Raw genomic sequence first — 11,965 nt, 5'->3', positions numbered from 1 at the left:
GGCTCGGCCTAAGAGTTTGGCTTGGCTTTGGAGGCCTAGGATCTTGGGGCTCTGGCGATGGGCAGATTGAAGGTCAGTGTCATGGAATGAGACCCTTGTGTCATCGGTGGAGTCAGAATATCTATGGCTATGTGCCCAGAGACTTGAGATCTTTGGGCACAGAGCTCGAAAAAAGCAACATAATGGACTTTTAACATCATAAACCAGTGAGTTGTTTGTTATGTCTCCCCACTCACTGTAAAAAGGAGATATCTCTTTCTCTTTTATTAGGGAGAGAGAGAGCCTGTAGTATGTCGAATGTCGGGTGAATGAGTAGTCTTTGGGTAATTGCAAGGCTGTGTCTTTACTGTGGCTTTGCTCACACTTAAGTGCTTGGTGGCGGGTGCCGATGCTTTTGTTTTTGTTGGTAGGAGAAGAGGGGATTGTTGCAGCTGCCACTCACACATGGGAAGGAGGGGAGCTGTGGGGGGGCACTTTGGGGTTATAACATTTAACTATCATTCATTCTTTGGGGCACTCCTCGGTTTTTGTGGACGGTTGCGAAGAAAAACCATTCCAGGATGTACATTGTATACATTTCCCCGACATTAAATGTACCTTTGAAACCTTTGAAAAGAACAAAAATGATTGCAGTACCTGTTTCTGTCTGTCCCCATCCTGAAATGTAACACTCAGTACCTGCCGGAAAATCACTCTCTGGCAAACAGACAGTTTTGACGTATTTAGTTTCTTTGGCACAGTGACCACTGACAGGTTTAATCTTCAGCAAAGCTGGAATGCAAATGATTAGTTGTTACTACTACACCGAAAACCTTACAAGGAAAATAAATTAGCAGCTTGATGGTGAAGTGCCTCTGCTTGCTTACCAATATCGTTATATAATCCCACAGAAGTTTCCTGATAGTTATCATGGACAATAATATTTTCAACATCAAAGGTCTGTTGATGTGTTTCATCTTTTTGAAGATCTTGTTTGCCAAGTTGTAAGCGGAAATCTCTTGGCTGTGCTCTATATGTTAGTTTGAAAAATATAAAGAGCTGTGTTAACTAAAAATAATTAATAATCAATGTCAGAAACCAACAGTATTAGAACAGTATTAATTGTATACTCCCAACACAATGTGTGAATAAACATGATAGCTTAAATTCTTTCCAAAAGTTTCATCTGAATTGGAATGTTTAATTCAGGTGTAGATCAGATCTTGGAATTCTAGATGGTATCTGCAGATCCTCTAACTGATCCCTCCACCACAAGAAGAAACAGAAGATATTCCCTCAGTTGATGCTGATGGTTCCTTGACCTTGAATTGTTATGGCTCTCGTAGTGACAGCCTTGCATCTCCAGATACCAAAGAAAGTAGTCATGAAGGAAAATTGGCAAGTGCTCAAGTCAGTAAAATGTGACAATTGGAAGGAAATTTTTATTTGAAGGAACTCTCCTGGCAATTTTTGTCTGAGAACTCATGCTCTTAGTATCTATCTAACCATTCATCTCTATCTATCTCTCTCAGAGCCGGGTACCTGTTTTCTATCTGCATTGTATTCTGTGTTGCTATGTTTATCATGGTAACTAGTCACATGAGTGGGGGCATGGTTAAAAGCGAAGGAAATAAATTACGTACTCTTGCATATTTTGTGGCAGTTTGTAGCTTGTGACTGGCGGAGGTCACTTGGTCTTGGTTGACCACTGGGACTACTCTCCATAATGCTTAGTTATATGTTCACCAATTGCTAATAAAGGATTGAATAAAGGGTTTGACTTTTGGAGCAATCACTGGTGCTGTGGACATGTCATACAAGTATAACAGTATAGTTACAGGCAAGTGGCAGTGTTTTGTTTTGATTTTGAATTAGTTTAGCCATTATTTATTTGTGTTTGTATAGTTTGTCCTCTTTTACTCATTTGTTGTTTGCCATCACTTGTTTGTAGTTTTTCATTGATTCTGTTCCATTTCCTTATTTTACTGTACAAGGAAATGAGTCTCACTGTGACATACTGTATACATACTTTGATAATAACTTTACTTTGAACTTTTGAACTATGCTCCTTCTAGGTGCTAGTAGGAATAGGGGTATCCTTTTCTGGTGGCTGCCAGTAACTAGTGATGTTCCGCAGGGGTTGGTGTTGGGACCGCTTTTTTATGCTGTATATCAATGATCCATTTGATGGAATAGATGGCTTTGTTGCCACGTTTGCAGATAATATGAAGATTGATGGAGGGGCAGATGGAGGGGAGAAAAAATGGAGGTTGCAGAAGGACTTATTCAGATTAGGAGAATGGGCAATAAGGTGGCAAATGAAATACAATATTGGAAAATGCATGGTCATGTATTTTGGTAGTAGAAATAAATGTGCAGACCATTTTCTAAATGGGGAGAAAATTCAGGAATCTGAGACGCAGAGGGACTTGGGAATCCTCGTGCAGAACACCCTAAAGGTTAACTTGCAGGCTGAGTCAGTGGTGAGGAAGGCAAATGCCATGTTAGCATTCATTTCAAGAGATTTAGAATACAAGAGCAAGGATATGATGCTGAGGCTTTATAAGGCACTGGTGAGGCCTCACCTTGAATATTGTGAACAGTTTTGGGCCCCTCAGCTTAGAAAAGATGTGCTGGCGTTGGAGAGGATCCTGAGGAATCTCACAAGAACGATTTTGGGCATGAATGGGTCATCATCTGAGGATCGTTTGATGGCTCTGGGTTTGTACTCACTGGAATTTAGAAAGATGAGGGGGGGGTCACATTGAAACCACTCGAATGTTGAAAGGCCTAGACAGAGTAGATGTGGAAAGCATGTTTCCCAGGGTGGGGGAGTCTAGGACAAAAAGGCACAGCCTCAGGATAGAGGGATGTCTATTTAAAACTTCTTTAGTCAGAGGATGGTAGATCATTTGATCTATCATCCTTTGTCTTTTAATCTTTCCTTCTTTTGAACCAATCACAATTCCAGTGTGCTCTTTCCTCCTCTTTTCCAATATCTTAAAATCCATTTATGGCCAAGCTTTTCACAATACAAATGATAAGCCATTGTAAAATTAAATCTTTCCACTGATGCTGCCTAATTTGCTCACCATTTTTAGCCTTTTCTGTTTTTTTTTATTTTAAACATTCAACACCTATGATATTTTACTTGGAACAGAAACTAAACTTACTAGAAAATCTTATGAAATGTAGCAATGTGTTAATATGAAAGGAGATAGGTCAAGATAATCTTTAACAAGTTAATACCTACTGTGGAATGATGCAGTGTGCAGCAGTGAGAACCCAACATGGTTTGATTAAGGCTCCACCACATAGATGTCCTGGTTTATAGAGCCCAACGCGGTTCTTCAGCTGCAGAGATACCTGCCATGGATATTTTCCAGGAACTGTTCTTTTCCCTCCAAAGATTCTGAAGGTGACATTCCCAACCTCTGGGATCCCACATTGGAAGGATGAAACGACAGCAGTAGGAGCAGTAGATCGGGGTGCAGGCCTGGTTGTAGTTTGTCGATTGGATTGTGTTCCAGATGCTATGATGGAGCAAGAGTATGGAATCAGAATGCATCCTCCGAATCCACTGTAACCCTTTTGGGATTTGTGATATCTGATACTGTTTTCAGAATTTGGTGAGTTATTCTAATTACAGAGTTTATACATCTTGGAAACAGGCTCTTTGCCTCAACCTTTCCATGATGACTAAGTTGCCTACCTGAGTATGTCCCATTTGCTTGTGTTTGAACTAAATCTTTCCCATTATGCAGCTAGGCACAAGAGATTCTGCAAGTACGAGAAATCCTGAGGAAAGCACTCAAAATTGCTGAAGGAACTCAGCAAGTCAGGTAGATTCTATCAAGGAGAATAAATAATTGATGTCTTGGACAAAGATCCTTCTTCAGGAATCCTGAAACATTGACTTCTTATTCCACTCCATAGATGCTGCCTGACTTGCTAAGTTCCTCCAGCATTTTGTGTTTTGCTACTATAAATCTACCTACTGTATATGTCCTTCAAATGTTGTGATTGTACCAAACTCTACCACACCCTCTGGCAGTTTGTTTCATTTATCCACTATCATCTGAGTGAAAAAAGAAATGCCCCTCAGGTCCCCTTTAAATCTTCCTCCTCTCTTCTTAACCTAAGTCCTTTTTTTAGATTCTTCTACTCTGGAAAAAATATCTGTCACCATTACCCTTATTTATGCCCCTAGGCTCCTGTATCTAGCGTTAAGGACATAAAATCAATTTACAATATGTACATAAGCTATCTTAAGTATTTACATTTATTGTGCTTTTTTGTTATTGTGTTCTTTATCTTTTAGGTGCTAGGGTGGAGATACGTCTCTACCAAAGGAGGTGTAAGGAGCTCCTTCCCTCTGCTAACCTGCAGGTCACCCTTGGGCGAGGTGTAGCACCTGCTTAGCCCCTCTCCCTTCCTCCCTGATCAGAGTCATGTGAAGCCAGGTGGTGGATGGTTGTATGAGCATCTGGTAAATATCACAAGTCCTGGTCATGCCTGGCAGACAATTTCTGAAGATTATTGATAATGAATGGGGTCACCCATCTTGTAAAAACACAGCCCAGAAGGCAAATATTTCTACAGAAAAACTGCCAAGTACAATCATGTTCATGACAGATGGAAGACCACGATTGCCCACGTCATATGACATGGCACTTCATGATGATTATGATATTCTTTATCTTATTGTGCTGCATTGGATAGAGTAACAATGATTTCATTCTCCTTTGTACTTGCGTACTGGAAATGACATAAAACAATCTTGAAGCTTGAATCATGTATCATGATTTTGTATATCTTTATTATGTCATCCTACCTCACCCCAGGATAAAAGCCCCAGCCTATCCCATCTCAGCTTATAAGTTAACCCTCCATTTCCAGTAATATCCTTGTGAATATTTTCTTCACCCTTTCCAGCTTAATGACATCGTTACTGTAGTGAGGTGGCCTGAACTGGAAATTAAACACCAATGACGGCCGCACCAACGGGTAGTGCAGTTGTCAGAGTTCTCCAAAGATAAGAACCATGTATGAAGAACAAATGATGTTGACATGGAGGAACTTTGTGAGATACAAATTTAGTTTGTTTTCATCATTTTGGATTAGATAAGGACACTGATTTAATAATCATAGCCATCCAAAACTAATATGAGGGTGCCATGGTAGCGTAGTGGTTAGCACAACGCTTTACAGTCCCAGTAACTTGGGTTCCTGCCTGTAAGGAGTTTGCACATTCTCCCGGTGACACTGGGGGTTTCCTCCAGGTGCACTGCAATCCAAAAGCTTACTAGTTGGTAGGATAATTGGTCATTGGAAGTTGTCCTGTGAGTAGGCTTAGACTGAATTGGGGGAATTGCTGGGCAACGTGGCTCAAAAAGCTGGAAGGGCCTATTCTACCCATTATTTTCTCAATCAAACAAACTATCATTAAATAAATAAACAGACAAATTAATAAATAGATAGTGCAAAGTGATAGATATTGACGAGAAGAATAACAAGATACAATATAAAGGTACAACTCTGAAGGGAGTGGATGGACAAAGAGACTTGGATACATATCTTTGAAGGTAGCAAGGTAGATTTAGAAAATGATTGTGTACGCATATATTCAAGCAATAACATTTGTCCAAGCATTGAATTTCAGGCATCCTGAACTGCATAAATAGAGACACCAAGTACAAACTGAGAGGTTTCATTGAAACTCTGTGAAACACTGGTTGGGATGGAAATAGACCATTGAAATCCACTCTGGCCACCACACTTCAGGAAGGATGGAACATCCCTAGAAAGGGCACAGAAAAAATTTGGAAGACTAGTTCCTGGGATGAGGGGCATCATTAAGGTACTGTAGATAGACTAAAGAATCTGGAATTGCTTGAGGAGCAAAAGCAGAGATATGATATGTTTCAAAAATGTTCTAGACTGAAGAAATAGTAAGTGTTTGCATTGATTCATGTTGGGAAAGTGAGGACAGATTTATGGTGATTGGCAGAATACTTAAGGATTGCATAAGGAGAAAAAAATCCTCACAAAGATTAGCCTTTATGATCTGGAATTCATTGCTTGTAAGGGTAATAAAAGCAGATTCAATTGTTGCTTTCAAGGAATAGATGCTTGAGGGAGAGAAGAATGGAAAGCTACAGGGAAAGGGCTTGTGCTTTGACCTAACTTCTTCTCTGTGATTCTGGTCCTTGATTCTCTATTGTCAGAGATTTGTTTCAATGCTCACTTGATACAATACCAAGCTGGTCACCTTTCCCATTGACGTTATAATTTCAGATTAGGAAATTGAAAAGGTGACTTGCCATCTACTTCACTCTCAAAGAAAATCAGTGACTATACAGCAGCTTATTTTGCTTGAGATGTGTGCGAAAGCTGCTTTTTATTAATTTAAAATTGTTCATCATTTAACATGGCTTTTGTGAACAATTTTATTTCTTAAATTGAAATAGCACTGTATCTTTAGCATAAGAGATTCTCTACAGTAACATACACACCACAAAATGCTGGTGAAATTCAGCAAGTCAGGCAACATCTGTGAATAGGAATAAATTGTTGACATACTGGGCTGAGATCCTTCATTTGGATGAAAGGTTCTGATGAAGGATCTGATCTCAAAATGTTGATTCCTCTACGTAGATGTTGCCTGACCTGCTAAGTTCCTCCAGCATTTTGTGTGTATCTTTAGCAATTAATCAGCAAAGCGTTAATTATTTATTTTGATTGGGGATGTTTCTGTCTATTCAATAAGACACTACTAATACTAATCAGAAACATGAGAAAATCTGCAGATGCTGGAAACCCAAAACTATGCAAAATGCGGGAGGAACTCAGCAGGCCAGGCAGCTTCCACGGAAAAGAATAAACAGTCAATGTTTTGGACTGAGACCCTTCATCAGGACCCTTCTCCCCAAGGAAGGGTCTTCACCTGAAACATCAACTATTTACTCTTTTCCATAGGTGTTGCCTGATCAGCAAAACTCAGCATTTTGTGTGTGTGGTTAATACCAATCAGGATCAAATAACTAATGGAACAGGTTAATTGTTCTGAAGGAAGGATGTGAAAGCTTTAGGGAGGATGCAGAGGAGATTTACCAAGGATTAGAAAGCATGTCTTATGAAGATAGGTTCAGCGTGCTCGGCTTCTCTTTGCAGCGAAGAAAGATGAGAGGTGACCTAATAGCCATGTGTAACATGTTAAGAGGCACAAATAGATTGGACATCTATGCCTTTTTCCCAGTATGATAATAGCTAATATTAGGGGGCATAATTTTAAGGTGATTGGAGGATTGTCAAGGGGAGAATGACTGGCAGTTTTTTTACAGACAGTGGTAAATGTGTTGAAGTGGAGATGGTATAGAGGCAGGTACATCAGCGACACAAGCATGAGAAATTCTTCAGATGCTGGAAATCCAGAGCAACAGACACAAAATGCTGAAGGAACTCAGCAGGCCCAGCAGCATCTATGGAAGAGAGTAAACGGTTGATATTTCGGGCCAAGACCCTTCATCAGGACTGGAAAGGAAGGGATGGAATTCAGAATAGGAAGTTGGGGGAAGGGAGAAAGAAGTACGAGCTGGCAGGTGATAGGTGAAACAAGGAGAGGGGGAGGGGTGAAGTAAAGAGCTGGGAAGTTGATTGGTGGAATCTGATAGGAGAGGACAGAAGAGCATGAAAGAAAGAGAAGGAGGAGGAGCACTGGAAGGAGCTGATGGACAGGTAAGAAGAGAAAGTGTGAGAGGGAAACAAGAATGGGGACATTAGGGACGCTTAAGAGACTCATAGATAAGTACATGGATGAATGAAAAATGGAGAGCTAAATGGCAAGGAGGGGTAAGGTTGATTTTGAAGTACATTAAAAGGTCTGCACAACATTTTAGGCCAAAAGGCCTGTACTTGGCTGCACTGTTCAATGTTCTATGTTATAAATGAAATGAAGAGAAATAATACATACCTGCGGTGCATTGAGATATGTCACAATGAGCCCAATTTAGTTTGTCATGCTTGTCCTTAAAATAGCACCAAGGTTTTTCATCACCATCGGGATTTCTAAAGAATAAAAGATGTTAAGAGTAAACCTTTATTGTTAAGGTGTAATTTCAATGTGTAATTTCAATGAAAATGTCATAGTGAAGGATTTCTAAAAGTCTATTTGTAGTTGTTCCTTTCCACACCTTGTAGTGCATTGGGCAGCAATTTTTCTCGCCATTTCTTTAGCATTTTTGTCTGTTTTTTATGAGACCAAATTGCTAGCTCAACACTCAACCCAGCATGGACAGAAAGTGTGCAAGGGGTTGATCAGATTTGAACCTGGGACCACTTGTCTCGAAGTCCCATGTGGATGCCACTACACCACTAGGCGGCTGACAAGTTTATTTGGACGAGTCGAATTTGATGCCATCGACAGCTGCGTTCTGTTTGACGTCTTTACTCCTCCTCCACTGCCTTTCCTTGCCGTCCATGTGGAAGGGACATTACTCACCGGATTCCAAATTACAGGCAAGGAATCACCTCTAGTGGCTGCTTTTCCACCTTTATCTTTGGTGCACTTCCAAGGATTTATCCTGGGTGAATGTGGAGAAGATGTTTCCTGTGGTGGAGGAGTCTAAGACCAGAGAACACAGCCTCAGAATAGAGGATGGAGACGAGGAGAAATTTCTTTATCCAGAGAATGGTGAATCTGTAGCATTTATTGCCACAGGTGGCTGTGGAATCCAAGTCGTTGGGTATGTTTACAGCAGAGGTTGATACGTTCTTGATTAGCCAGAGCATGAGGGGATACGAGAGAAGGTAGGACACTGAGAGGGATATGGATCAGCCACGATGAAATGGCGGAGCAAACTCGATGAACCAAATGGCCTAATTCTGCTCCTGAATCTTATGGTATTATGGTCTCTCCCTAATCAAACTCACCACCATCTCTCACAGTCGTTTTTCCGCCTTTGAAATGTCACATTGCTTGCCTGACATATGGGATATTAGAAACATTTTCAGCTAGCTATTAGGAAAACCAATTCCCCTGGACATTCTCATCATTCATCTTCCTGAGATAGGTCTGGGGCTGAGTTGATCTGTTTGCAACAGTGAGCTCCTGGCTACCAATTGATAGTGCTCTCCAAGGCTGGCCTAGTTCTACTCTTTAGAATTAGTTGCTCCCCGACACATTCAAAGGTTTGTTTATTATCAAAGTATATATCTCTGAAATTCTTCAATTCTCTGGGTAACTGTGAAACCAAGAAAGAAAATAAAACAAAAATGGAACGAGCACATCAACCCTCAAATCCCCCCTCCAGCACAAAAACTGAACAAAAACAGACCAGCCACATCAACCCCCAAATCCCTCTTCCTGCAAGAAAAACCCAAACAAAATGGGTCAGGGACATTGACCCCGAAATCGCTCTTCATGCACAAGAAAAATGAATCACACACATCAGACACATCAACCCCTAAATCCCTCCTGCCACACAAAAAATGAAGCAAGTGGATCAGGCACATTAACACCACAAATCCCTCCTCCCACATAATAAAACAGATCAGGAACATAGACCCTATCCAAATCCCCCTCCCTGCACAGAAAAATGAGAAGATGGGGTGGGATATAAGATTGAAAAATAGAGTTTATAGTCCAAAGTCCACATCCATCAATACTGAAAACTCCTGGGTGCAGCAGCATGCTCTCCTCTGCACCCGCTTTGATGCTTCAATCTTCCTTGTCGCTTTAATCGGCGAACAATGGGAGCTTTAATCAGTGAAGTGGAGCCAAACATCAGCTTGTGCCCATCCTGCAGTCTGCCTGCTACGAGGTTCCTGCACACTGTCTCGGCCTCTTGGAATCCTCTCAGAGACTGCAAAGCGCTGGAGCACCCAAACGACCTCCAGACTTCCACGTTCGCCGTGATGTCTCAATCACCCTCACCCTCAGCAAAATGGAGCCAGACATTGGCTTGCACAGCATCCTGCAGCCGTCTCGTCTGCCTCTATCTCCCAGAATCCTTGCAGAGACTACAGAGCACTGAAGCACCCAAATGTTCTCCAAACAGCAAGACACAGGCCCCAACAGTTCCAGAATCACATTCAGGACAAGAAACAAATGTAAAAAACATAAAAGAAGTGAAAAAGATGGTCTCATGATCTACCCAGAAGATGTTGACCAAAGGAGTGTTGTATGCAGGCACCATCTTATCTGGATGTCCCAGCATGCATTTACTTCTTTTGCTCATCATTGACTTCTGAGAATTGTGGCCTAGGCTATACTTGATTATTTCAAAGAGTTCAACATTAGCCTCATGTTGGTCTGTTCCAGTTAGCTTACGGTCTAGCAAATGCTAAGCATTCTGCATTTTGTACCTATCATTGCCTCTGAAAATAAAGTTAGATCCTCTTTGTCATTGAAGTTGTGAAAGAATTGTTACAGGTGAGGAGTGGTGATGGGAAGAAGAGAGATACACTGTCAGGTATTGTGGGATATTAAAGATTTATAGTAGACCTCAGGTTATCAAAGCAGACAGTTATCAGCTCTGAGGTCAGATACGCTACTGATTCAGAGTGGATCTGAAAGGTAAACACTCAAGTCTGTTCCCTCAGTGGGCTCCTAATCTCTAACAATGTCCTTTCCAGACTGTCCTACTAATATAGATGAGATGTGAGGACCACAGCAAACTGTGTCTCTGGAACTTTCTGTAAGATATTGTTATATCGAGAGATCAGTTAATCTGATGGCATAATCATTAGCAGAGCAGCAGCAGACTACACCTCTCCACACAGCTAATGAATCCAAAAGTCCTGCAGGAACCAAAGCAATTTGGCCCCAGTAGCATCACAGGAGCTGCCAATCAGCATCGAACTCAATGTCGGACTGCCATAGGGGCTCCAGCTCTGGACTTTTACCTTGGGGTTTAGTCCCAAAGCCTTCCCCATGAGTGAGTATAGCTGCAGGGCAATGAAGGTTTGAAATTAGAGATTGCCTTCTCCTAGATGAGCTGCCAACCACAGCGGACAAGCCCCACCTGCCTGAAGCAACTGGTTTTAAGGTACTGGTACCCACCCCTGCCCCATCTGCTGTCAGTAGAAATGACAGCATTTCTGTCACTTCTGCCACTGGACTTAGTAGCTATAGCACATGTACAGGCCAGGAGCTGGACTGGGTTGTCAGAAGCTATTTGAGACACAAACCACCGGGATCTTATCCCCACCACATCCCCAGCTATAATAATCTTAAGGAACCATATCTATCTTAAAAGCCTTAATGAACCCTTTCTATATTAGCACTATCTACCCTCAGTGCATAATCACACATTTACTTCAAAATCAGCTGTTCCTGTAGAGCTCTTTCTACTTTCATTGCTGTTCCAGGGAAATCATCTTCAATTGGTTGGACTCAATGTCATGGTCAATTGAGATAAAATGATGCTTTACGCTGCATCCATAACAAATAGCCTAATCTGGACCCACAACACCTCCTCACTACTCAAGAAGGCAAATCTGCATACACACTTTCTGAGGGAATGAAGATGTTCAAGGCTCACCATCCCCATTCTAACAACTTTCTACAGGAGCATCATCCAGAGCGTTCTGTCTGGCTGCATCATCATCGGGTACAGAAGCTGCAAGACCCTACAGAGGAGAGTAAAAACTATTGGAGAGATCATCGGCGGTCTCCTTTCCATTTACTGAGGATGACGCAGCCAAAAGCATTGTTGAGGATCCCCACCACCCATCCCACAATCTCCTTGACCCACTACCATCAGGAAGGAGGTACAGGAGCATCAAGACTAGGATGGCCGGACTGAGTAACAGGTTCTTCCCTCAGCCTGTGAAACTAATAAATATCCTGCCATCACTTGGAATGCAAGCTGATTACTGTTTACTTGTGCTGCTCTTTACTACATATTAACTTGTATATAGTATAATATTTTGTTTTATGTGCTGTGTGTGATATATGATGTGTAGGTGACCATGGTCCGGAGGA

General features: G+C 41.5%; 1 protein-coding gene across 1 annotated transcript in view; it reads right to left on the bottom strand.

The window, feature by feature from the left end:
* LOC132379714 (hyaluronan-binding protein 2-like) overlaps positions 1 to 11,965 on the bottom strand; it is a 69,513-nt gene that overhangs the window by 7,753 nt on the left and 49,795 nt on the right. The window contains exons 9-12 of the mRNA XM_059948004.1: positions 7,952 to 8,046; positions 3,233 to 3,512; positions 867 to 1,009; positions 637 to 771 (exon numbers count right to left, since the gene is read on the bottom strand). Coding sequence (XP_059803987.1) covers positions 637 to 771; positions 867 to 1,009; positions 3,233 to 3,512; positions 7,952 to 8,046 — 653 coding nt within the window. The remainder of the gene's footprint in view (positions 1 to 636; positions 772 to 866; positions 1,010 to 3,232; positions 3,513 to 7,951; positions 8,047 to 11,965) is intronic.

Source organism: Hypanus sabinus, chromosome 22 (assembly GCF_030144855.1).
Source record: "Hypanus sabinus isolate sHypSab1 chromosome 22, sHypSab1.hap1, whole genome shotgun sequence".
Classification (NCBI taxonomy): Eukaryota; Metazoa; Chordata; class Chondrichthyes; order Myliobatiformes; family Dasyatidae; genus Hypanus; species Hypanus sabinus.
The sequence above is the reverse complement of the archived record's forward strand: the minus strand, read 5'-3'. Positions and strand labels throughout refer to the sequence as shown.